The following is a 26,404-nucleotide window of genomic DNA, read 5'->3' on the forward strand; positions in this document are numbered from 1 at the left end:
CTCTTTCCTTCCTTCATTCCTTCTCTCTACTCTCTCTCTTTCTTTCCTTCCTTCTTTCCTCCTTCTGCGGCCAAACTCTAGTGAGAAGGGGTTTAAACTTTAAACTCCTTCTCTCTTCATTCCCCCACCACCACCGCTGGCTGGGCAAGGGAAGGGGAGGCTTTTGAAGATGCCTCCCCCCCCCCCGTTTTGCTTCCCCTTCTGACATCACTTCTGGTTCTAACATGACTGCTCAGCAATTTGCAATTTGTGAGCGAGTGATCTGGCTACTGCATAATTTACCTGGTACCATCAGGAGGTCCAGCAGTGGGGCCAGGACACTAGAACCCCTCCCACTGGTGCCCAAGGCACCAAGAATACAGTGCATGACTTGCCCCAGCCTGTGAGTCCCTATCTATACCTTGTGGCTAATAGCCACTGATGGACCTCTGCTCCATATGCTTATCTAATTCCGTTTTGAAGCCGTCCATGCTTGTAGCCGCCACCACTTCCTGTGGCAGTGAATTCCATGTGTTAATCACTCTTTGGGTGAAGAAGTACTTCCTTTTATCCGTTCTAACATGACTGCTCAGCAATTTGCAATTTGTGAGCGAGTGATCTGGCTACTGCATAAATTAGTTTGCTATGGAGCCATCTTTCCAGAGCTAAGACAAGAAAGTGTGAGCCGGAGCTAGCTCATACTAACTCAGCTTAGAGGGAACACTGGAGCCAGATAAAAGCCTGTTTGTATGTTTGACATGTCTGCCCCACGAGACATCACTTTGGAGGCTGCAGAGAGCATTCATTCAGAGATAACTGCCCCCTTGCCCTGACCTGGATAGCCCAGGCTTGTCAGATCTCGGAAGCTAAGCAGGGCCGACTCTGGAAAGTACTTGGAAAGGAGACCTCCAAGGAATACCAGGGCTCAGGATGCAGAGGCAGGCAATAATAAGCTACCTCCCTGAAACATCCGAGCCCCACTAGAGGTTGCCAGAAGTCAAGCATGACTTCTAAGCACACACGCACACACCAAAAGTATTAAAACTTTAAAAAAGAAATAGCTGCCCCCTTCACAGAAAGATGCTTGGCTTGAAACCTCCCAATATTTTGTAATTGCCTCCATGACACCCATTTTGTGATTGGTCCTGCCGCCTGTGGCTATCACTGTTTTTTCTCAACTGCCCACAGGCTCAACAAGGCTGATGAGCCCTAGTCTAGAAGGAAACTCTTATTTCATTTGCAACCAAAGTTGAGTTAGCTACATCTTGTGTTAAAACAGCATTAGACAAATTTTAATTCTACTAGCACAGTTTTCATTTGCAAGATGATTAATACATTACAAGGCTGAATCCCTTGGCAATTCACTTTCTTCTACAGAGCTGGAAATAGCTACTTAGTTAGAAGCATTCACATACACAGTAGTATGGAGGGTATCCAAAATCTCTTTTTGTAGTCTCGGGTCATTTCTGTAAATATCCAGCAGAAGAAGAGCTTGATCACAGCTGCCACAATAAACCTTGTAGATATTTTCCATCTCTTCTTTGAGCTCTTGGAATAAGGTGCCTACCAGAGCAAAAGTTATATGTCAGTCATTCTGCATTTAACAGTTGACTTAAACTACTGTCTGTATTCTACAGATGGCAGTAACAATCTTACAATTACTGAGAAAATTAAAATGGTGGCTTGAAAGTAAAAACAACATGATAAAATAATTAAAACAACACAAATTATTAATATAAAAAACAAGCCATTACAAACAAGCCATTGGGATCAAGGTAGCCTGAAAAAAACCTGAGCAGCCTAAATTTCTTTTTTCATAAAGCAGTCCTTAGGCTCAAAGCAAGCCATTAAAAAGAAGTTTAAAAGATAGAACTGTTTTGGCCCAGTACCAGGTGAGCTTCAAGAGGAGGATATTTCAAAAATGAAATTCCACCAGTAGAAAAGCCCTGCCTCTAATTGCTACCTATCTCACTTCTTCAGGCAGGGCCATGGAAATCAGAGCTGGGGAAGGATCTTAAGTGGCAGGATAGATCAAACAGGAGAAGATGGTCTTTCAAGTACCCTGGACTAAGGCCAATTAGGCCTTAAAGGTAAGTACCAGCACTCTGAATTCTGTTCAGAGAAGGATGGGCAATCCATCTTTCTCCACAGGGGTTATATGATCCCTATACCCAAGAATAGCCTGGCTGCTGCATTTTGGATCAACTGAAGTTTCTGAAGTTTTCAAAAGCAGTCGCATGTGCAATGAATTACAGCAAGCTAACCTGGATGGGATCAGAGCATGCATCACTGGATCACAGGATCCATAGGTTAATAGATGCAGAAACAAACACTTCATTTGGGGGCTTTTGAAATCATTACTTCTAGATTTATTCCTCTTTTGAACAGGGGATACGGATATGACTCATCTGTGGAAAATTGCTCACCACTATTTGTTCAGAAGCAAGAAATAAGACAGCATTTACAATACATGAGGTACACAGTTGAGTTAAACTACTGTTCAAAAAAAGGTCATGTCTAGGAAGACAGATTGTCATGGTCCTACTCACTGATATGAAGCAGCTGTTCATGTTCCTGGTTTGCCATGGCTTCAAGGCCTGTCAGAAAGTGTCTGGAAATGTGCAGGACATCATCTATATTAGAGAACAGTCCTTCCACGTCTATTCCAGGCAGCTGAAAGGCAAAACGGACCATCTTCCACACAAGCTCAAATTTTGCAGGAGACACAAACAGATTATCCTTTGTCCATCAGTCACAGGACCTCCTCTCTCATCACCTCAGTCCAACTCAGGTCTTTCAACACCCCTCCCAAAATTGGTGGTTCTGGAGTGGGCAAACACCTTCCATCTTTTACAGTGAAGACAGAGGCAAAAAAAGCATTCAGCTTCTCTGCCATTTCCTTATCATCCTTTAGTAATCCTTTGGCCCTTGGTCATCCAAGGGCTCCACTGCCCCCCTGGCTGGTTTTCTGCCACTAATGTATTTGAAGAAATGTTTATTGTTGGTCTTGATGTTTTTTGCAATATGTTCCTCATAATCCCTTTTTGCCTGTCTGATCACCGACTTGCATTTTATTTGTCACTGCCGGTGTCCTAGGGCTCCCAAATCTCACCAAATTGTGGTGGGGGATCGCATGTCTTTGCAGAATCCCTGCCGTGGGGACGGCGAGACCTGCCATCGCCAGGACATGATGCTATGCGTTGCTCTGGCAACGGGGCTGTTTGGAGCCCTATTGCCAGAGTGACGTGTAGCATCATGTCCTGGCGATGGCAGGTCTCGCCGTCCCCACGGCAGGGATTCTGCAAAGACATGCGATCCCCCGTCGTGACTTGGCAACCCTACTGTGTTCCCTTTTATTTACCTCACTCGAACTAGCCTTCCACCATTTAAAGGAATCCTTCTTACCTTTTACTGCTTCCATTACTTTGTTTGTTAACCATGCAAGCTTTTTTATACCTTTCCTAACCTGTTATATACATTTTATCTGAGTTTCTAGGATTGTTGTTTTAAATAGTCTACAAGCTTCCTGAAGGGATTTAACCCTTCTTACCTTTCCTTTCAGTTTCTTCTTCACAAGCCCCCTCATTAGAGAGAAGTTACCCCTTTTAAAATTAAATGTGGTTGTGTTGGTCTTTTGGGGCAACTCCCTGTTTACATGAGTGTTAAACTTAATAGCATTATGGTCACAGTTTCCAACCGGTGCTATCACATTTACATCTCTCGCCAGGTCTTGGGCATTACTTAGGACCAAGTCCAGGATTGTCTCCCCCCTGGTAGGTTCTTTGACCATCTGCTCAATGCCACAGTAATTGAGAGTATCCAGAAACCCAATCTCTTTCTCCTGACTTGAACACATGGATCTGGGTTGCCAGATCCAGATTGGGATACTCCTGGAGATTTGGGTTTGGAGCCTGGGGGGGGACAGGGACCTCAGTAGGGTACAACACTATAGAGTCTACTAGACTTGCCAAACCCCCGCTGGGGACGGGGGGACCCCCTGCTTTCAATACCCCCTCCCCCGCTTTCTAAAAATTGGGCCCCGGGGGGGGGGAAATGGCAGCTGGAAAGTGACGCTCTGGATTTAAGTCCTCCATGTCTCTATGGTTCTGGAACCATAGAGACAAGGGCCAGAACATCAGTTTCCAGTTCCCGTGGACATCTGGTGCTTTCGCTTTTGTTGTCCTGGTGGCATGGCCGGCCGGCAGTCTATCTCTGAGCTGTGCTTCTTCTTGGCCTGCTGCAGCGGTTCCTGAGCCCGCCCCCCCTCACTGTGAGATGTAAGTGAGCGATTTGGCTACTGCTTCAATGAGTTGGCTCTGGAGCCCTCCTTCCTGGGCTAAGGGACCGAAGGTTTTGGGCGGCTGGGCGGGGGGCGCCGTGAGCGAGCGATTTGGCTACTGCTTCAATGAGTTGGCTCTGGAGCCCTCCTTCCTGGGCTATGACAAAAACGTGAGCCGGAGGCTAAAGAACTGTGAGTTAGGCTAGCACACCCTAACTCATCTTAGAGGGGACCAAACCAATCATCCGGCTCCCCCTGAAAAGCAGCGTGGTCAAGGCCCTCAAGCTGTGGCGGCCTGGCCCACTCGAGCCTGCTTTCCTTAACTTGCCCGTAATTCTGCCTGGAAATAAACCGGGGCGGGGGGAAGGTGCAGGAGGAAAAGAGGATGCCGCGCCGCGTCGGCATTTTTACGAGCCCCCGCCCGCAGGGGTTCCTGCTCAGGGCTCGGATCTCGGCGAAAGCCTCCGAAGGCGACTCAGATCTCGGCGAAAGCCCTCCAAAGGTGAAGGGCTGGCATCACCCGAGCCTCTCTCTGCAGCCCGGAGCCGGGGCAGAGACGGGATCCCACCTCCCACCCGCCAGCGCATCAGGTCCCGAATAACCCAACCCGTCCTCGGGAACTTGGCCGCCTTTTGCACGTTGCTTCGAGGCGCCCAGGGAAGCGGGGTGGGCTGGCTTTCTAAACTTCTCCAGCCGCTTCTCGCCCTTTCGCTCCCCCCCCAAAAAAAAGCGAGAGGGAAGGAAGGGATGCTTCTGGCTGCTTGTCTACTTTCCTTCCTATTGTCTTTCTGTCTGTCTGTCTTCTTTCCTTCCTTTCATTTTTCTTTCTTTTACTCCTCTCTCATGAACTGCAACTTTGCAGGTGGCAGATTCTAGCTTAGAATGCTCCTTCACATAAAGAGACTGTGCAAATAGAAAGCAAGCACAATAGGGAGAAAACTTTGTACCCCCTTCTTTATTGGCTGTGCTGCTTTTCTTTTGTTGGGGATTTTTTTTTTTAATGTAGGTGATGATTCCGCTATGGAATTCTTCACTTGCAGTGCACGATGTCACGGTCCTTTCTATTATCTCGGCACCCTACATCCTCATTCCCCCATCGCAGCAGCGTACCATCTTGTTTCCACTTTATTATCCTGCATGTGTAAATGGAACTGTATCTGCATAGATACAAAAATATAGTGGAAAATTCATCCTGGCAACAAATTTGGTACAGAACATGACAAAATAGGGACAGCTTTGCAATGTAACCATATACACTCTTAAAATACAGATATTTAAAATAGTAACACTCTCCAAAATTCAATACATGTCTGGGCTTCCATGCCTTCGCTGTCGCTAATATTGCACACACCCTTCAAATTCCCATGGATACTTTCCAAATGTTTTCTAAATTTGAAAATTACTCCTGGCTCTTGTTTTATGAGGAAACAAAAAAAAATGTCAACTGACTGGTAATTTTAAAAGTTGAGACATCCAGTGCTAAGGCATGCGGTGAGTCTTGGGATGTGTTAGAGGAAGGGCAATGATGACCCTTAGAGCCTGAGAATGTGAAATAAACTTGGTCGAAACTAGGAAAGCCCTGAACTGGATTGCCCGGCCGGCCCAGTCTTGTCAGATCTCAGAAGTTAAGTCGGGTTGTCCCTGGTTAGTATTTGGATGGGAGACCACCAAGGAATTCCAGGGTCTTTATGCAGAGGAAAGTAAACCACCTCTGAACATCTCTTGCCTTGGAATTACTATGAGGTCACCATAAGTCTGCTGTGACTTGATGGTACTTTACACAGGCAAACTTGTCAAGCTCGGCCCAAAGTTTCTGTAACAATGTTTCCTTTACAGATTGACAAGAGTTTCTACATATGTGTTGCATGTACGCTCTCTCTCTCTCTCTCTCTCTCTCACACACACACACACACACAGACACATACATTTTAGATGTCATCCTATCATCACTTCATTTCTTCATGGATTTGATTGCATTTTTCTCTTCACGGCCTGCAGAACTAAAATTATAGACTGATCAGACTGACATCGTTGTTTTCAAAGGAGGCACACTTAAAGTCTATTGGTTAGCATTGTGGAAGTGACTTCCGAGGTACATTAGACTGTAGATTAACTTGTGAAATTCCCGAGTTAGATCCATGGGATACTATTAGTAGTTTTGCTATGCTTTGGGGAAATGGGTTCTATGGAGTTTATGCATAAGAGAGACCCAGCTCAGCAGCACCACAAATGGGAAGCAGTGTCACTGATTTGATGCTGTACTTTATGAGATAAAGTATCCTCCCTAAAACAGAAGGAAATAGCAGATAATTTACCAGATTTACATAGCCTCTGTAGAGATGCCTATTATCAACCTGGATCACTAATGACTTTTGAAGATTAATCTTTTTGGAACTACTTTTAGGACTAGACATACTTTTAGGACTAGGACTAAAACTTCAGTTAGGATATTCAATATATCTAATACTCGATATCTGGAGATTGGGGGCATAAACAGAAAAGACAGATATTTCTACAAACCTGAGAAAAGCTCCAAATGCCCTCAGTGGCATTGCTAGGCAAATGCCCTCAGTGGCATTGCTAGGCAAATGCCCTCAGTGGCATTGCTAGGCAAACGCAACAGTTTTGTCAGTCTTCCAGCCTTGTATTCCGTAAGCAAAAGGCAAGGGGCAGGCCGCTTTTGAGGGCTGTTTTAGTCTTTGATGATGTACTCATCAGGGCCAGCAGCAAACACTGGGCAACTTGATACCATTTGACTTCCATAACTCACCAAGGCCTAGCTGCTCACTTAGTGCTTAACAGCAGCCATTGCACAAAAGTCAGTGTGATGTGGGGGTTAGAGTTTCAGAGTAGGATCTGGGAGACCCAGGTCAGAACTCTCATTCTAACATGGAAGCTCCCTGGATGACCTTAGGTTCATCACACATACTCAATTTACCTCACAGGGTCCATGTGGGAAATGGAGGGAAAGCAGCAGGATGCGATGGCTCTTGAGGCTCCCAGCCTTCCTCCCCTGCCCTCCCCTGTTCACCTGAAGCATTGCCTTAGTGGTGGGTGTGGCAGTTGCCAGAGGGAATCCCATCATTCCCCTCTTCCTTTACTTATCAATCCACCTGCCAGCCTGCAGTGCCCCTGTGTTTGCAGCCAGATTTACATGGCAATGGGGATAGAGAAGCTCACTCTCCCATTCCCACCTCACTGCCTCTGCCTGCCTGCCTGCCCACCAGTCATTGTGGGCAGCTGCTTCTCCTACTGTTCCCTCCACCATCCACCTGCAGCCCCACTGTCTCCTCCAGCTGACTCAGATGGTTGCAGCTCCCCTCCACCTCACCAGTCTCTCACATGTGCCCCCCACAGATGATGGCAGGCCAATGAAAGCGTGTTATTTGCACAAGCACAGACAATGATGCTCTGTTTAGGGGGATTTAACTGCCCCCCCTAAAAGTTTTCATATTCTGTAATCCTGGACGTACCCCAACATTGTAGAAATACCTGTTTTCTCTCTAGATGGCCCCAATCTACAGTTTTAAGTATCTGCAGATGGAGCCATGTTTGGAATTAGATATAGTCATAATGACATATGAAATTCCAGAGAGTGAAATAGGCTAAGCCTTTCCAAAGATACTTGGCTCTCACAACGCACACAGTTCCTGATGTTGATGCTGTCTTTATGTATAGTGTGACCTTTGCTAAAAATAGCCATGCAACAGTATCTCAGAGAGAACAGAAAGAGATAATGGCTATTCTCGCAGGCCGTGGAATGACATCAAAAGAAGACTTGGATGAGAGATGCCAGAGGAGTGCACATGGCTTTGACACAAGCACCCTGGAAGTTATTTAAAACTTCACTTTGAATTTATTTTAATCTGTGAGCAACACATATTATTACTAGGTCCACGGCCAGGAATAGATATGGCCCCAGAAGATCCCAGCCCATATTTTGAAGTAACTCATGGCAAATGATGCTCACATCAAAATGTCACCTTTTAAAAAATGTGCCGCAAGGGAAGCAGCCAAGAACTGGCTCTCCTTCCTGTTCCATGTAATTTTAAAATGATGAATAGAAGGAGCCATGTGAGAAGAATGTGCTATTTGTATTTGTAATAAGAAGTGTTCCTATCACCACTTATTTGTTCAAGAACACATTGATGAATTACTCTTTAAGAGACAGTGGGAGTAAAAGGATAATGTTTTATGTAGCACTTATAAACTAGAATATCAGTAATTGGCAACACATTCTTATCCTTCGTACCTGAAGAAGTATTCTGCTACACGATCTTACCTTTAGTATTTGTGGAGGGGGGGAAAACTTATCCTTGAAATGCCATATTTTAAACTATCAAATCTATTTATTCAAAATAGGCAAGGTTCATGAGGCCAGATGAACATCTGTAAGTAGTGGGCAGAGGGTCACAGGGATATGGTTTCTCCACTATACTTTCATATTTTTCCAAGGAAGAAGAAATAAATATAATGAGTTGGATCCAAGGGTCATTCTCTGTTGGCTGAAGCTCAGTATGTTTTTCAAAATCCTGCTACTGGATCACAGGCGATCTTCAGGAACACAGGGGGGCAGGTAGTAGTAGGGAAAACTGGTAAAAATTCCCACCTTCTGTTGGCAAAAATAACTTTTGGATTCAATCACATATCTCACCTCTTTAACCTCACTATCTAACTACTAGGTGAGCAGCCCTTCTTCACTGTTGTGGTAGTACATAACTGCAAATAGGCAGAGCATAATTCAAAATGCTGGTACTTATAAGAACATAAGAACATAAGAGACGCCAATGTTGGATCAGGCCAAAGGCCCATCCAGTCCAACACTCTGTGTCACACAGTGGCCAGAAATACCAGTGCCATCAGGAGGTCCAGCAGTGGGGCCAGGACATTAGAAGCCCTCCCACTGTTGACCCCCCCCCCAAGCACCAAGAAGACAGAGCATCACTTGCCCCAGAGCCCCTAGCTATACCTTGTGGCTAATAGCCACTGATGGACCTCTGCTCCATATGCTTATCTAATTCCCTTTTGAAGCCGTCCATGCTTGTAGCACCCACCACTTCCTGTGGCAGTGAATTCCATGTGTTAATCACTCTTTGGGTGAAGAAGTACTTCCTTTTATCCGTTCTAACCCGACCGCTCTGCAGTTTCATGGAGTGCCCACGAGTTCTTGTATTGTGAGAAAGGGAGAAAAGTACCTCTTTCTTTACCTGCTCTTTCCCATGCATAATCTTATAAACCTCGATCATGTCACCCCTCAGTCGTCTTTTCTCCAAGCTAAAGAGCCCTAAGCGCTTTAACCTTTCCTCATAGGGAAAGTGTTCCAACCCTTTTATCATTCGAGTTGCCCTTTTCTGCACTTTTTCCAAAGCTATAATATCCTTTTTAAGGTGTGGTGCCCAGAACTGCACACAGTATTCCAAATGAGGTCTCACCATTGATTTATATAGGGGCATTATTATATTGGCTGATCTGTTTTCAATACCCTTCCTAATAATCCCCAGCATAGCATTGGCCTTCTTTATTGCAGTCACACACTGTCTCGACATTTTCAGTGAGTTATCCACTACAACTCCAAGATCTCTCTCTTGCTCAGTCTCTGCCAGTTCAGACCCCATCAATGTGTATTTATATTTAGGATTTTTGGCTCCAATGTGCATCACCTTGCACTTGGCCACATTGAACCCCATTTGCCATGTTGACACCCAATTCAGCAGTCTGTCTTTCTAATCTCCCTTACAAATTCCTTTGTGAGAGAACGGCTGCTCTTAGGTCAGCAACTGAATGTCCTGGAAGGTTAAATTGTCCCCCCGCTGCTTTGAATGTTGTGGTTTCTGATGTCAGACCTATGTCCATCAATTCTTTGTTGAAGGGACTGGCCTGTTTGTCCAGTGTAGAGGATGGAAGGTGTAGTGTATTCCAAAGCTGCCATGGAATGCAGAATGTATGTGAAACATCTCATAGACTTGTAATGTTAAGCTTCATCCTGGGCTAGGATCCAAAGTCATCCAATGGTATTTTTAGCCCATAAACACATTGAATCCTATTGATTTCAGTGGAACATTTCAGTGCGTGCTTATCTTTCCTACTGAAATCAGTGAAAAGGGCTTCACTTTTGACAGGATTCTGTTATGCCATGCTTAAACTGTTTTTGCTACCTTGCCAGGCCATTCTTTTTTATTGTTCTCCAATTCTGTAAATTGATTCTAGTCTGAATGTATTGTTTATTGGAGGCCCTTGCTGTTTAAATTAAAGAATTTTATGTTTTTTGCACTGGAAGGAGGACTAAAAGCCTAGAGGTACTGTAAAATAGGAGAAAGGTGGGGGTGGGAATTGATATATGACATTGAATTTAGATTTTAATTTTTGAAAGAAGGTTACTTCAGAGGGAGAGGCGGGTTTGGGGGAGAGCCTGGAAAGTGACATCACAGGAAGAGGTGGGGTTTTGTTGCAGTGTAGTGGAAGTGACATCATCGGAAGGGGAAGTGACATCACTTGCCATTTGACCTGGAAGTGACATCACAGGAAGTGACATCATAGGAAGTGACACCCCCAAAGTCTCCTGGCTCCACCCCCAAAGTCCTCAGATATTTCCGAATTTGGACTTGGCAACCCTAGAGTCTACCCTCCAAAGCAACCATTTTCTCCAGGGGAACTGCTCTCTGTAGTCTTGAGATGAGGTGTAATTCCAGGGGATCCCCAGGTCCCACCTGGAGGCTGAGGAGGAGAAATACCAAAAACATCCGTGACAAAAAAAATGAAGAGTCAATAAAGATAAGTTAAAAAAAATTTACTGTAGTAATTCTGTAGAAAATTTTCTTCTATAATGGCTCACACGTGACTATAGAAGAAAAATTTCTACAGAATTACTACAGTAAATGTTTTTGCAACTTATCTTTATTGACTCTTCATTATTTTTGTCATGGAGATCCTCCCGTGATCTCTCATTTTTGGCTTCCCACCTGGAGGCTGGCATCCCTGAAGTGCCAGCTGAGCAATATCTGCCTCCTCCAGATCAAGCCTCAGAATGTCCAGGCATTGTTGAGAGAGGAATTATGGGGAGCAAGTTGCAAGGGTTTTTGAATTATGTCTACTCCTACCCACAATGTACAATATTTCACAAAAGGGATGCAAAAATCCTCTCTTTATACACTGAGTTGCATCCCACAGTTCTGAATGACTACTTTCACCTTTGGAAAAGGATCGGCAATTTATGCTAACTCCCCCTATTCATTCATTACAGAACCGCCGCGCTTGGCCCCCGGTGCTGTTCCAAAAGGAAAGTCCTACAGCGCAAGTGGATCTCATTGGACAGAAGACACTGACTAACATCACAGTAGTGCTTTACTTTGACCCAATTGCCAAAAAGCCCTGCTTGTAGTATATTTTATGATTTAAATATTTTGGCATGCACTTCCCTTCCAAATAAACAGCATGTCTCTCTCTTTTTCCTCACCTGCTTTTTCTGGAGATGGTCACGTATGTCTGAAATGCAGAGCTGGAGGTTGTGTACATAGCTAGTTTCCGTGTTAATGAGCTCTTCCACAGCCATCCTTTGGTTCTGTTCTGCTTTGTTGAACCATTTTACTTCTTCATATATGTTACACTCAGGCTCTGGTGACTCCTTACCCAGCGGTTCTTCTGTGCTGTCATTTGCCATCTTGGAAGCTGCAGAGAGAGGAAGAAATAGAGTAGGCTTCTACATGCTAAGCCTTTTGATAATGTTCAGGCCTGCTTCAAATGCACAGTTCACATTCTCCTGTTCTGTTTTGCTACATTTGCAAATATTAGGCATTCCTCATCTATATGAGTAACTAGAAGTTCTTGGGGCAGTACTTCCTGGGTTGTTTCCTTTTGAGAGGAGACAGCACAGAAGCCTTATGGTGTTACTGTAATGTTTGGTATATTTACAAACCAAAGTTGATTATAAAAAGAAAAGCTAATTGGGGGTTGTGCGGGGTGTCGTGTCAGCTGACGTTGCCATGAGCTGGGGTAATTGTCGACTGTACTCGCTTCCCTCCCCCATGCATTCTCTAGCCTGGTGCTTATCTTGCAGGTTGCCTTGGAGCTAGAGCCTGCATAACGCCCAGGGTCATGAGCTGCACGAAGTGGACTAGTTTATGTGGGCCCTGTGGGCACAATACAAGGACCCTCTGGAGAGTGAGAACTACTTGCATATGTTGAAACAAGGCTGGAGGTCGGTGCGTGAGTACGCTGAGGATTTCAAATGCCAGGCAGCGAAAGTGCAGGGGTGGCCGGATGTGGTGATGGTGGAGCAGTATCGCATAGGCCTACACCCCAAAATCCGTGAGACCATTCTACAGAGTGTACACTCAGTTTCCGTGGATGTGTGAGGCTGCGGATGCCGAAAACCGCCTGCAGATGATTCACATTGACAACACAACAACCCAGCCTAAAGAGGGGCCATCGGCCGCCAAACCGAAGGGGCCCAAACTCAAAGAAGGGATCCAGGAGTTGCGCATGAAGCAGAGGTCGTGCCTCCGCTGTGGCGAAGCAGGCCACTTCGCAGCTGCCTACCCAGGGTCCACCCCAGTTAAGAAGGAGTTGGAGAAGAAGCGCCCAGATACCCCTCCTGAAGAACAGCCAAAATTCCAATGCACCCTACAAGTCAACATCCTGGAGGGGAGCACCGAGCCAAGCAGCGAGAGCGAGGAGCAGCCAGAGGGAAAAGGCCAGGACCTGCTGTGAGAGGTGCGGAGCGGCAGGTACCAAAACAGGTGGTGCCTAAGATGGTGAGCAACTACCCTACCTCTTCTTTGTGACTGTGACATAAGATGTTAATGGTGTCTCAAGTACTATCTCTCTCAATAAACTGGTATTCCTGCAGACCTGGTGTTGAGTGTGATTGACTGGGAACCCTGACATGTAGAGGCACATCCTACCTACTCACCTTTCCTCAGTATCCTCTACCAGAAGCAAACCAGCATCAGAGACTGAGGCAAGGACAGGCCTCAGGCAAGGAAGGCCTGGTGATGATGCAGTGGAAAAACTCTTTTACCTACTTTGTCCTCAGGACTGTGACATTGTGACAACTGTGTTTCTTCAGTCTAGGCCAGTGTTCTAGACAACTTATTCCACTGCAGGATTTGGTGTGGGCAGGAACAGGGAGAAAGGAAGTTGTACCCATTGTTGTTCCAGACTGAGAAAGCAGTAGACTTAAACTGTGCTCCTATTTGAAACCATGCTGCCTCCTCAATTTAATACCAAGCATTAAGAACACAACAAGGACTGGTTTCTGCTGTTGGCTGAGGGAGTGAATGGTGGGGCAGAGAACAGCAGGACACAATGGCCTCATTGTCTGGAAGCCAATTCCAAGACTGAGTCTAGCCAACACTCTGTTCTGCTGCTCCTCCATGCAGGGTGCCCATGTCCTGATATGGTAGGGGGCAGACGCACATGATGATGTAGTCTGTGGAAACTCAGGAAACATTCATGGAACTCATAAACTCCCTCTCTCACATCCCAAGGATACCTTTAATACTGCCACTATACCTGCTTAAGTGCCTCATATACTGCATATAGGTTACAGGGATGGCCATGGCTTAACTCTGCAAACCTTCTGCCTCCAATGCAACTGCCCCATCCAAGTTATGTCATTGTCTTAACTAAACTTCTGTGAGGGTATACTAATACAAGTAGGCAACCTTTTTTGGGAGGGTGTTACGTACTAACAAAGGGACCACACACGTGGTCGGGCCCACACATGGTCAAGCAAACAAGCAAAGCTTCGCGACCAGAACAATAGACACAGAGGATCCGAGAACGGACCAGTCAGTCAGTCCAGATCCAAGAAGGGACCTATGGTTATGAGGGCACTGTAAATAAACCAATCACGGGTGTGGGGTGTGTTGTTGGGTGTGGCTTGTATCAGCATTTAAGCAGGGCCCCAGGCCCCGCTCGTTGTCTCAGTTTTGCCTTCTATTAAACTACAAGCTGAAATCACTAGCCTACGCGTCTTGAACCCAGTATTTTACAGGGGGGATCTATGGATTCATTCCAATTTTATGTGAAAACTGTTAATGGTCACTTTTGTACCATAAAGAAGAAGACGAGATTGGATTTATACCCTGCCCTTCACTTGGAGTCTCAGAGCAGCTTACAAACTCCTTTCCCTTCCCCTCCCCACAACAGACACCCTGTGAGGTAGGTGGGGCTGAGAGTGCTCTGACAGAAACTGTTCTTTTTCAAGAACAGGTCTTGTCAGAACTATAGCTTGCCCAAGGTCATCCAGCAGATGCAAGTGGAGGAGTGGGGAATCAAACCCGATTCTCCCAGATTAGAGTCTGCACACTTAACCACTACACCAAACTGGCTCTCAAAGGTTATCATACAGTGAAAGGAAACAACAGTCTACTATAATTTAGCCTTACAAGAGGAAAGAAACTGTACTACTATCTCACTTTCCCATGCAATGAATTTGAGGGATACCATTACTGGAGGGGGGATAACCTCACTGTGTTTGTGGGGCGAGATATCTTATTTGTTACTGGCTTATTTGTTAAATCAAGGGATCCAACATTGTACAACAAGCACAGGAATGACTTCCAAAGAAATATTAAACACCCTAAAAAATAAAAAAGCAATATTGAGGAAGGAATAGTAGCTTTGCTGGCACTGTCCATACAACTGCATAACACTTACAATTAAAACTGATGTACTATCTTGGGGAAAGATCATACTTTTCCAGTGACAAAATATCCACTATGTATGAAGAGAAAATTGCAGTCTCTGCAACAGAAATGCTGCCTTGAGAAAAGACCTCTGGGTGTCCCACCACAAAAGAGTAACATGTGCACATTTCTTGTACTGAAAGGGGAGGGGGGGGAGACATAAGAATTTGTTTGCAACAGACTACATTAATAAACACTAGAGATTTCTGCCTTTAGCCCTACACCATATGATCATGGTCCTACGTTACAAAATTATAGTTTAAGCTCAGTGCCTACCTGTGCTGCACATCCATAGTGTGGGGTTATTATTATGATTGGATTGCTGCAGCTGATCAATCTTATTCTCTGCAGGTGAGCTACTGCAAAATGCATTCTTAAATCCATTGGATCTGAATGGGGAAAACACAGATGGCTCTTTTACAGAAGCATCCAATCCTTTCACTTGAATAATTGAAGAGTATTTATTAATGCAACAGGGTGGCAACAAACAGAATGCTGGGATCCTCAGCTCCACAGGGCTTTTGACACCAAAGAGGCCAGCCTCGCTTGAGAAAGGCAGTATTTCGTATTGGAATTGGGATCTCATGCTCTGTTTGCACCCCATTTAAAGACATGAGACTGGAAATTTTTTTTAAAGGCAAAAAAGATTCACACTGAACCTTTCCTATCTAAAATGTCAAATAATCTAGTTGATGTAGAAACTTCAGAGTACTGCAGTGTTTGATGTTGTGTTCCCACTATTATCTTTAACAAGGCTAGAGCTGTTGCTAGACATGAAACAGTCCTTGACGACTCCCACTCAGTGCACAAAGATTGCAAACTGGGCATGAAAAAAAGGTCCTGTTCCTCTAACAGAAGCTTAGTGAGTAGAAATGGTCAGCTGAAGCATTCCATGCCATGAAGCCTAGCTCCAGACTCTGGGAGGTCTGGATTCAAATATCTACTCTGCCATGGACACATGGGCCAGTAATACTCTCCCAGCGGAACCTATTTTGATGTATGAGCAAATCTGTCAGTTTCTGTCAGTTACCAATTCCATGAATTCCTGTTTGGTGTGTGTGCAGAGTGGTTAACAGCCAATCCAGGCCCATGGTATTTGGAGGAGCCAGATGGAAGGGGAAGTAAAAGAGTAACATCTGGGACATTGACAGCTCTTGTCAGATAATGGTTTGTGCCTTCTATGGTACAGGCTAGTAGAAACACCTTTTCAGGAGACTTGGTATGTCTCAGATCCTGACTTTGAGAGTAGCAGGCTGCATTCAGTGAATGTTTTCAGGTAGGATATGGAACATTAGAGGAGCCAGTGGGAAGAAATCCTTTTTCAAGAGCCTGTATATGTTTCAGAGCCTGGCTTCTGGGATAGAGCAAGTTAATTTCAGTGAACGCAAAAAGAGGAGACTGTGCTGTCTCAGAGTCTGGTTCATAGACCTAGCAAGCTAAGAAACTTCCAGAAGGAGCTCACTAAGGATGGGCACAAACTAGCTCACAAACTAAAGTTCGTGATGAATTCTGGCCGGTCTGTGGTTCACAAACTCACGTTTGTGGCAAGTCAACCGGCATGAATTTTCCATGAACTTTCAAGCTGTTAGTGAAGGTTCCTGCATGTATACATCTCCAGACATACTGTCTCCACTCAGTCTAAATGTTTACCAAACTTCAAAGCTCCTCATGTTGCGGAGCATCTGGGTGAAGTCCTCTGCGACTTTGATGTCTCTAGCTTGAAGAGGATCCATTCTATACACTCCTGAGCCTCTTGAACCTGTTCCTATCAAACCTGGAGGGCAGGTAGAGGAGAGTCAGCCAGAGATCTCCTGTGAGTTCAGTGTCTCTAGCATGCTGGAGGGCCGTTCCAGTGGGTTACGAACCTCACAAACCAAACCGGTTCATTTGGCCCCTAAAAGTTTGTGACGATTCATGGTTCATGAACTGGGCACACCACGAACCATGAACTGAACCACATTTTCCCAGTTTGTGCCCATTCCTAGAGCTGTGAGATTCCTAAGGTTGGAGGAAAGGCCAAAAATTCACCTCAGAAACCAAAGTTTGGCCAATAGCTGTTCTTTGCGCTCCTGTATCATCTACCTGAAACCTTATAAATTTGTGAGCTCAGCAAATGCTGAGTGTTATATATAGTTTCAGGCCTCTTTACTGAACAGCCTTATTCCATCCAAAAAAGTTAATAAAAGTTATTTTTTTCCTGCTTACTATAAGCCTCATCTGGGAAATATTACTTTCAGAAGCAATGCAGGTCCTGTCTGCCAGGTGGAGACTGCATCAGAGATTACACTGGTCAGACTACACAGCACACTGCTTCATTTTAAAGGGCATTTAAAACTCCAATCATCACACCTTTTCTTCTGGCAAGGCTCCTATGCCTTTAAAGTCAGTTTCCAGCAATGTGATATACTTCTTCTGCTGAACTGCCTGTCACATGGTTGTTACATAGGCTCAGGAGCACAGATAGATCAAAATGCTGGCAACTGATCCTCCTCACTATAGCAGCATTAATCATATGTCACCTGACCACTCCAATTGTACCATCCTGTACCAAGGGCAAAGGTTGGCCTCACCAAACACATATCCATTGTAATAAGAGACAGATGGTATAGTGTGTTTTATTTTCCACTGACATTATCCTGGGCTTGCCCTTTGTTAATGATGTATTCACTTCACTTGAATACTTCCACAGTTATGATCCCAACCACTTTGTCTTCTGGTTGATCCAGAGGGTTCACTATAGCTGACGGGCTTAACACACTTGCATTTATAAAGTACTTCTCCACTGCGTAACCCACAGATACAACATGTCTGACCTAGTCTAGTAACTTGAGAGCATCTAAATTATTATACTGTTACTGTTGTTGCTTGATTTGTTTGTGCCTTGGCCCTCATGGTTACATGAGCAAATAAAAGATGCCACTGAGTACATGTAGGGGAACGACTATAAACATCTGAAAACAATCTGTGTGCTATTTAAGGACTTTGTTCAAGTTTATTTGTAACTCCCAGTGTTCAAAGGGAACCTATCCATCATCTCTGGAGTTTGCAATATGCCTTCTGGAAAGTGCATTTACAGCACAGATGTTAATTATATAATTGTTGTTATAGAACATTGTCCTATTTCCCTCCTGCTGGCAGAGATCAGAAAGAAATGTTCTTTCTTTCTTTCTTTCTTTCTTTCTTTCTTTCTTTCTTTCTTTCTTTCTTTCTTTCTCATTTTAAAATACAAGAAGACAAAAATGCTTCAACCAGACCGATTTCACACAAGACCGATTTCACACAAAAAACAGGATCACAAAGCCGCGGGAAAAATCAGGCAAAACCGCGGATCAAAATGCGGCCATGCGGCTTCAAGTAGGAAATTGACCAATAGAAGCGGGGCAAAGGGAGGCGCGACCGCGGTGCAGCTCTTGTGTGAAATTGGTCCCAGAGTCACAATCAAGGCAAACTCCTTAAAGAAGATCAGTGAGATAAAGACAGTCGTGCCTGGGCTGGTTCTCATCCATAGTGTGGAATAGTTTGCACTTACTTTAACAACTTAATTGTAGAACGGGGGTGGAGGTGGAATTAAATGACTGAATTGTTAACATTCAGGTTAAAAACGATTTTTTTTTGTTTTTATAAGCTTTTTTAATCAGTTTTATCCAGTATTACATATGGTAGATCTTATACATTTGAGTCTACATTTTCCAAGAGTTATTTATCCACTTATACACTCTTGCCCACTTAATTGTATGAATACATTCGTCTTTCCCTTGTAACATCAAATTTAGTTTGTCCATTTGTATTAGTTCAAGCAGTTTTGTCCTTATTTCCTCCCTTGTTGGGGTTTTTTCTAGTTTCCAAAACTTAGCCAACAATATCCTGGCAGTTGTCAATACATAGATCAACAGATCTTTTTGTACAAAGCTATCCGGGATTGTATTTAACAAAGCCATTTCGGGTGTTAAAAAAATATTTTGTTCCATTATTTCTGATACTATTTTTTGTACCTTTAACCAAGTTATGAACCTTGCTACAACGCCACCACATGTGGAAAAACGTTCCCACATTTCCTTTTGTCAGCAAGCTGCCATAGGGTGGTGTGTTCTTTCCTACATGTTACATTGTACTCTGTCCATCCCCCCCTGTATCCTCCTGTGTAGGTGTTTACTTTCTTTTGCTTGCTACATCTGCGGAACTGCTCAAGGTCAACCAGCTGGAGGTGGGATGGAGTTATGGCGTTGCTTTGCTTATAATGTATCTCATGCCTGAGAACTGAACTTGTGTTTATGTTGTAGAACCGTTGTGTTCCCAAGGAATTGGGCGCTAGTTTTATCTGCATTCCCGCCAGCGGGAATTGGACTCATTGGTCCTAACCTGGTTCAAGTTCCTTTATTATGTTACCCTTTGGGGTCTGTAGTCATTCCTAACAATTCTTGTGTTCCTGATCTAACCATCGCTTTATAATAAATTTGACTTTGGTCTTCAAACGTGGATTTATTTCGAATGCATGGGGAATCGGACACCTTTGCATTTCCAGCAGTTGTTGGAAACAGATTTATGACACTTAGCTAATCTATCTGGCGTCCAGTACCATCTATGAAACATTTTTAAAATATTCTCTTTATAACTTATAGATCTCATATCTGACTGTTTTCCACATTTTCAGCCATTTATATGTTTCTATAGAGTGGCCAATGTCTCTCATTCAGGAGATCATGGTTGTTTTAATTATTTCATCCTGCATATATTCTTACAAAAGAAATCTATAAAGCTTCTGTATCATCTTGTCACTTGTCAATAGCTAGATCTTTTTTAGTTGGGTTTTAGCAATATAGAATCCCACAACTGCATCTTTGGCAAGGTTAAAAACAATTTTGTTGATCACCAAAAAGAAGCATGACTACCCTGAAGCCATTTCAATTATATTTGTGGTAGCTAATATTTGTAGTTTAACTATACCAACTGCTTTGCAAATCATAATTATAGGCATTCAGTGTATCAAAGTCTGCTGTTCTTTTAAATATGAACACAGTGGATTCATGGCTACTGGAGTCAAAGGCAAATCAGTGCAGAAGCCCTACTGAGCCCTCTTTCCACAAGAAGTTCAAGATCATATATTACCTTCATATCCTACTCTTACTCAGATGACTCTGGCAAACAGTGAGTAGCGGGGCATGAAGAAAGGGAAGGCCAAGGATGCCACAGCATATGTAGAGCATCAACAGTACATGATAGTGCCTTTGAAATACCAAATTTACTGTAGGACTACCAATCATAGGTAGCCCAACCTAAAGGGTTTCCAACCTCCATGTGGCATCTGGAGATCTCCTGCTATTACATTTTATTCTAGATGACCAAGATCAGTTCCCTTGGAGAAAATGGCTGCTTTGGAGGGTGGACTCTATGGCATTATACCCTGCTGAGGTCTCTCCCCTCCCCAAACCTTGCTCTCCCCAGGCTCCACCCCCAAAATCTCCAGGTATTTCCCAACCCAGAGCTGGCAACCCTACCCACCCACCATATTTTACTGCTGAAAGCAGAACTAGCTCTACCCCAGATCAGATGCAGACCATGGATTTCCTAAATCAAACTGAAAACAGGTATTAATCTACTGTTTCTATTTATCTGCTCATTCCTACACCCTGAATCCAAACAAAACCCAAATGCTAGAGTTGTCTCTCATTGTTGGGAGACAAGTCAGTAAATGTGAACACTGGCATTGTGATGTGAATTAACCAGCCAGTTCTTGGGTTGCTGGCTTCAAACTGGGAATTGAAACTCATAATTTTGGCAGGGTAGTGCCTGTGTTCTCATGACAGAGAGTTATGCTGAAAGTTGGTGAATCAGAATACACGAGCACTGATGCTGTCTTATTGAACAATTCTGCCTTTTGGTGCAACTCACCAGTCCTCTGAATAGCTGACAGTCAGCTGACTATACTTGGTCCTCTCAGGACCTTCACTCAACATACAGCCTAAAGGAACCCCACCTCATTCACTTTCGAGTGTTATATAACTGAAGTGACCTAACTACCCAGCCTCAGCCCAATAAAAAAACACTCAAGAAAGGAGATGCTCTGTGTCCAAAGCATGCAGTACAACCCTCCCAGGATTGTACCACTTCAGAATGTCCATGGGGGATGTCCTGATCAAGCACTCCTCCCCATATCAAAAATCTCCTTTTGCAGAAAGCTAACAAAGAAACTGAGGTAGATCCTACCCCATCCTACCACTGCACTGAGCACAGTTTGTTTGCTTGCTTGTGTATTGAAATATTTATACCCCACCTTTCCTTTTGGGGGTGGTGGCTGAGGAGGGTGGGGTTTGGGGAAGGGAGTTGCTTCAATGGGTATAATGCCATAGAGTACCTTCAAAAGGGGCCATTTTCTCCAGGTGAACTGATTTCCATTACCTGATCTCTGCAATCTCTGCAATCTTAGGAGATCTCAATCTACCACTTGGAGGTTGGCAATCCTAGTAATCCGCCACCTACATCCTGAAGGTCTACACAGGGACTATACATCACATTTAGAATGCCTCACAAAAACCAGGCAGCAAGGACTTCCGGTTTAAGCGTTTTGCCACTTGGACGCGACTCGTCTAGCTTAGATGGTGCTGAGACCCGGCTGACGGGAGGGGTTGAGTTTGTCCTGGACCCCCCCCCTCGGGGTCTCTGTAGAAGACCCCCAGCCTGGGGAGCTGAGGAGAGCCTCTTCCAAGGGGACACTTGAGGAATTGAGGCTCACCTTCTTCCCCGATAGGTACCGTTGCCGTGGAGTGGATGAAGCAGAGAAGGAGAGATCCTCAGGTAAAACGTAACTAATACAGCTCCAGCTGGAAAGATCCATGTATATTCTACATTTCCATGGGATACCTGAAGATAAGAATGAGGACTTAAAGGAACTCTTGGCGGTTGCCTTGTCTCCACTAATGGATTATAAACAAGAAGACTTAATTAAGGAAATGGATGTGGCGTACAGGACTTATCCGGATTTTATAAATAAAACAGGGGAAACTTACTTAAAATTCACGAAACGATCAACCAGAGAACTGGTGCTAAAGTCAACAATGGGGAAATCCTTAAAAATCAAGAATGAAGAGATAAAAATTTTGAAAGACATTCCATTTGAAGTAAGAAAACCGAGGAAATTATACAGGATGCTTACTCTCTCCCTGCAAAAAAAGGAACACCGTATAGATGGTTATTCCCGGAAGGACTGAGTTTTAATTACCAGGATTAAAAATATAAAATTGACTCTGTTCCAAAAGTGGGAAGATTTATGGATCAAATGTTTAATTTAAAAAAGAAGCAGAAGGAAAAGAATCTAAAACCGGATGTGGAGGAAGAAGAAGAGGAGGAGGAGTCCTACTCACAGGACTCAACAAGCCAAATTTCCTCGTCATCAGAATCATCTGAATTGGAAAAGGAGAAGCCGTTCCCAAACTGCAGAAAATGAAGAAATCTAAGAAGAAAAGACTCTAAAACTAAAGCATGAGTGCTAAGGGCAGTAATTGTGCCAAGCTAATAATTTTATATTTGTATAATCGAACTAATATCTGTATAACTATTAATAGGTTAAAAAGATCTATTCTTTTAGCTTTTCAGATCGTGATTTGTATTAGTCTTCACCCTATCCCCATATCCAGTAGAAGATTTAGAATAGAGTGGTAGTTTTCCTTCCCCTATCCAGTAGACTCTATGTATCTAGATTTCCCTGACTCATTTCCCATAGTAATAGTGATAGGGCATTAGTATTCCTTACCACATCCCATATTTGTAGTGTGTAGAAAATGCAAAATAAAAAAAAAATCCCCTTCGGGGGGCCAAAAAACAAACCAACCAGACAGCAAGGTGCCAAAATTATTTATGGGTTATTTCTCAGATTTATATCCTGCCCTATCCCTTGGACTTGGAGCCATTCAACCTCATTTTCCCAGATTCAAACACTCAATGATCCCTGCATTACTCTTTCTACTGGAGGCCTGCCTTACGGCTGAGGCTGCCACCATTTTCCCTCGAAAAATGCTGCTAATGGGTGCTAATGCAGCTAAGTGCTGCTAATAGCTGTGTGGCAGGCAGAAATTCAACATGGGGTACTTTATGACAGTCAGCTTTATGACTTGACTGTACCTACTGAATTCCTGCCTGTACAGGAGGATCACTGCCAGAAAGCAGGAGCTTTCATGAAACCAATAAAAACAGCAGGTTTTTCTTTCACTTCCTCATGCGATGGGCACCTGCTTTTTTCCTCCAAAAGGCAGAAGATTGTGCTGACTCTGGAATGTGGTTATGCAACCTTTCCACTCATCCGTGCAGGAAGAGACAGAGGTCCCTGATTGATGGCTGCCCTGTACATTTTTCCTAACCACACACACATTGCCAAGGGCTTGGCCTAGTAGGAGAATAACTCCACTGTCAGCAAAGCAAATGCTGTCAAGTGGGTTCCCCTCCCCACCCCCTCTATTTCTTGCCTATTAATTCTTACCTGTTAATTAGCCAGGGGCTCTGGCCTTGTTGAAGCCGCCTCTGCTGCTGCTGTAGCTTTAGAGGAGTTAATAATAAACCCAGCGTGCTCCAGTCACAGCAGCACAGCCTAAATGGGTTGAAAGGACCAGCCCACTCAGCTGTGTGCGTGGATTCGCCAAGCAGGCCCAGCTCCGCTCAGCTGCTGCCATGCTCTCATTGCGCTGTTTACTGCAGTCTCAGGCTGTGTGTGAGTCCAACAGAGTCAGAGGAGTGAGCCTGCTCAGCACTCCCCATGCAGCACAAGCTGCCAGAGCAACAAACACCCTGGCAGCAGGCCAGCTGTGGAGATTGCTGGATGAAAGCAGAAATGCAGACTGCCTAGGGAACCAATAACAGGGAGACCAGCTGTGCAAAATAACAACCTCACAAAAGCAGGGAAATACTCAGGCATGCAGCAAGTGTGGGCCACATGGGTCAGCTGACAGAGCTTGGGCTCTCAGCCGCTTCTTCAGAGCCGGGCCCCCTTATCCTCCTGGGTTATTAAATGGCATAAACCCTCAGCATGTTCTGGCCACACCTTCCTAGGGCAGTTTCATTTACTTTTATTAACAGGCATAGTCTAGGGTTTTATGACAGCCACGAGCAAACAGGCTTTGCTCTCTAAACAACCCGAAAGATGGCCTGTTCTCAGGCTGCCAGGCATGACAGGTGGAGACATAAGCTCTCTCCTGGGATTGATTGCTTGGTAATTACATGGGGGAGTTTGTACCATAATAGCCCCAAATCAAAATAGATTTGATTGGGAAGGAACACAAATTGTACTAACGGATGAGTTAAGTTTAATGTTTAATTCATGTTTATTAAGTTTTCCAATCTCTGCAATCATGTTGGGGGGAAGCTGACTCCAAAACACAGCAGCCAGCCAATCTTCTCACACTTGACAACATAATTTTTTATCCTCAAGGTGACACAGAGAGAAGGACCAGCACTTTCCAGAGTTCTATTAACAATGGTCTTTCGTGTATTGCCGCCAGATCTCAAAAGTATTTTAGGATGCTCGGATTCACATTGGTTTTCAGCACATTTCCCAAGGGGCTTATCTGCTTAGGTTTCTTTTCAGTGGAGAAGAGGGACTAAGGGGTTGTGGCACAAGCTTAACGGAAAAGGTGGGTTTTGAGGATGGACTTGTGGCATCACACAGGCATTTGGGAAGGCAATTCCTTCCAGGTATATTTTGTTTGTAGTTTTAGGTTGCTGGTTTTTAATTGTTCCATCACTTCTATTTATTAATCACTTTGAGTTCAGGAAACTAAAAAGTAGGGCTACTAGGCATGGCCTGGCAACTAGCAGGAGATGTAGGGGAGGGGAAACAGGTAGCTAGTGCAGGGGGGAGGTGGCAGTCTTCGTCACTGTGTGATGACATCACTTCCACACAGGGCTATTTTGGGGCAGGAACGCACAGGAACGGAGTTCTGGCTGGCTCCCGAGTTGGCCACACCCAGCAGGAACTCATTAGCATAATAGGTCACACCCAACAGCAGAAACTCATTAGGGTTGGCTACATTAGGAATGTGTGGCCTAACATGCAAAGGAGTTCCTGCTACCAAAAAAAAGCCCTGGGTTTTGACAACAAATAAGGTAAACAGAATAAGAAGCTGTGCTGTCAGGGTGTGGCCTAATATGCTAATGAGTTCCTGCTGGGCTTTGTCTACAAAAAAAGCCCTGCTTCCACACTATGGAGTTTCTGGGTGAGTGCTAGATTGTCACACCAGTGCAATGCTGGAACTTCCAGATTGCACCAGAAGTGACATCATCGTACAGCGATGAAGACTGCTCCCCCTCCATTTTGCCAGCCTGCTTCTGCCCACTGAGCAGATGAGCATGGCAAAAATTACCAGGAGTTTGCCCAAATAGTGGAATACTGCAGATTATAATTCTTTTTTGCTGCCAAATCAAACTGACTTCTGGCAACCCCTAGTGGGCCTTGAAGGCAAGTCAGTTTGTTGATAAGGTACTGTTTAGAAAGTTATGCGTTAAACCATGTGTGCCTTTTTTGCTGTAACTGCATTACAGATTTTATTGTATGCTGAGATTTTGAAATAAGAATTATTTTTTTTAAAAGGCAAGGGACATTCAGAGGTGGTTTGCCATCACCTGCCTTGGTATTCCTTGGAGGCCTCCCTTCCAGATACTAGCCAGGGCCAGACCTGCTTAGCTTCTGAGATCTGACAAGATCGGTCTTGCCTGGGCTATCCAGGTCAGGGCTGCTGCAGATTACAATTTTGATTAATCAGCAATGCTGTGCAAAGCAATCCTAGAACAGGCCCAGAAGGAGATTCTGTTGGCCTTTGTCAATACAAATATTAAATTTAGGTGGTGGGGGAGGAACAGGGCAAAAAGCAGGGCACGAGGAAGGACTGAATTTGCTGCTCACAGGCAATGATGGCAATGTCTGTTTCATTATATCTGTCAATCATCACATTCAAGCACTAGTCATACTCTTTGAGTAGGATCACCTCTCATTCTGCTGTATACCTCAGACTAGAAATAAGGCCCGTTGTGGAAATAAATACAACAGCATCTAGAAAGAGGCTCTGGGAGAGTGCTCTGGCTTTGGGCAAACAGTGTCAATTTGCTGTGGCGACCTCAGCAGGGTATAATGACAGAGTCCACTGTTTTCTCCAGAGGGACTGATCTGTGCTACCTGAAGAGCAGTTGTAATTTTGAGTGATCTCTAGCCCTCACCTGGAGAGTGGGAGCAATTGTAACCCAGGCTCCACCCCTCAAATCTCCAGGAATTTCCATACCTAAAGCTGGCAACTTTATCTCCTCCCCTTTCAGCAGCCTCTTTCTAGGCAAAATTCTGTCTTTCTCATTAGTGGGGAGCAAAGCAGCTTACCTCATTCTCTTTGGCTTTGCGATCTGTACAGCAACGCTGTAAGGTAGGTTAGGCAGAAAGTCTGTGGCTGGTCTGAAATCACCCAGGCATCTTCCATAGGGATGCTCC

At 44.4% G+C, this 26,404-nt stretch overlaps 1 protein-coding gene across 3 annotated transcripts in view; it reads right to left on the bottom strand.

Moving 5' to 3' along the window:
- The window catches only part of ARHGEF37 (Rho guanine nucleotide exchange factor 37), a 110,802-nt gene that overhangs the window by 45,082 nt on the left and 39,316 nt on the right, over positions 1 to 26,404 (bottom strand). Inside the window, exons 1-4 of one of the 3 annotated variants that reach the window (XM_015412642.1) lie at positions 23,417 to 23,622; positions 11,712 to 11,923; positions 2,529 to 2,652; positions 1,395 to 1,542 (exon numbers count right to left, since the gene is read on the bottom strand). In XM_015412642.1, the coding sequence (XP_015268128.1) occupies positions 1,395 to 1,542; positions 2,529 to 2,652; positions 11,712 to 11,915 (476 nt within the window). In that variant the 5' untranslated portion in view covers positions 11,916 to 11,923; positions 23,417 to 23,622. Of the gene's footprint in view, positions 1 to 1,394; positions 1,543 to 2,528; positions 2,653 to 11,711; positions 11,924 to 15,222; positions 15,253 to 23,416; positions 23,623 to 26,404 lie in introns of those variants that run through there. The other 2 variants (XM_015412641.1, XM_015412643.1) reach the window with 2 other exon arrangements.

This window comes from Gekko japonicus, unplaced genomic scaffold (assembly GCF_001447785.1).
Source record: "Gekko japonicus isolate JY-2015 unplaced genomic scaffold, Gekko_japonicus_V1.1 scaffold222, whole genome shotgun sequence".
NCBI lineage: Eukaryota > Metazoa > Chordata > Lepidosauria > Squamata > Gekkonidae > Gekko > Gekko japonicus.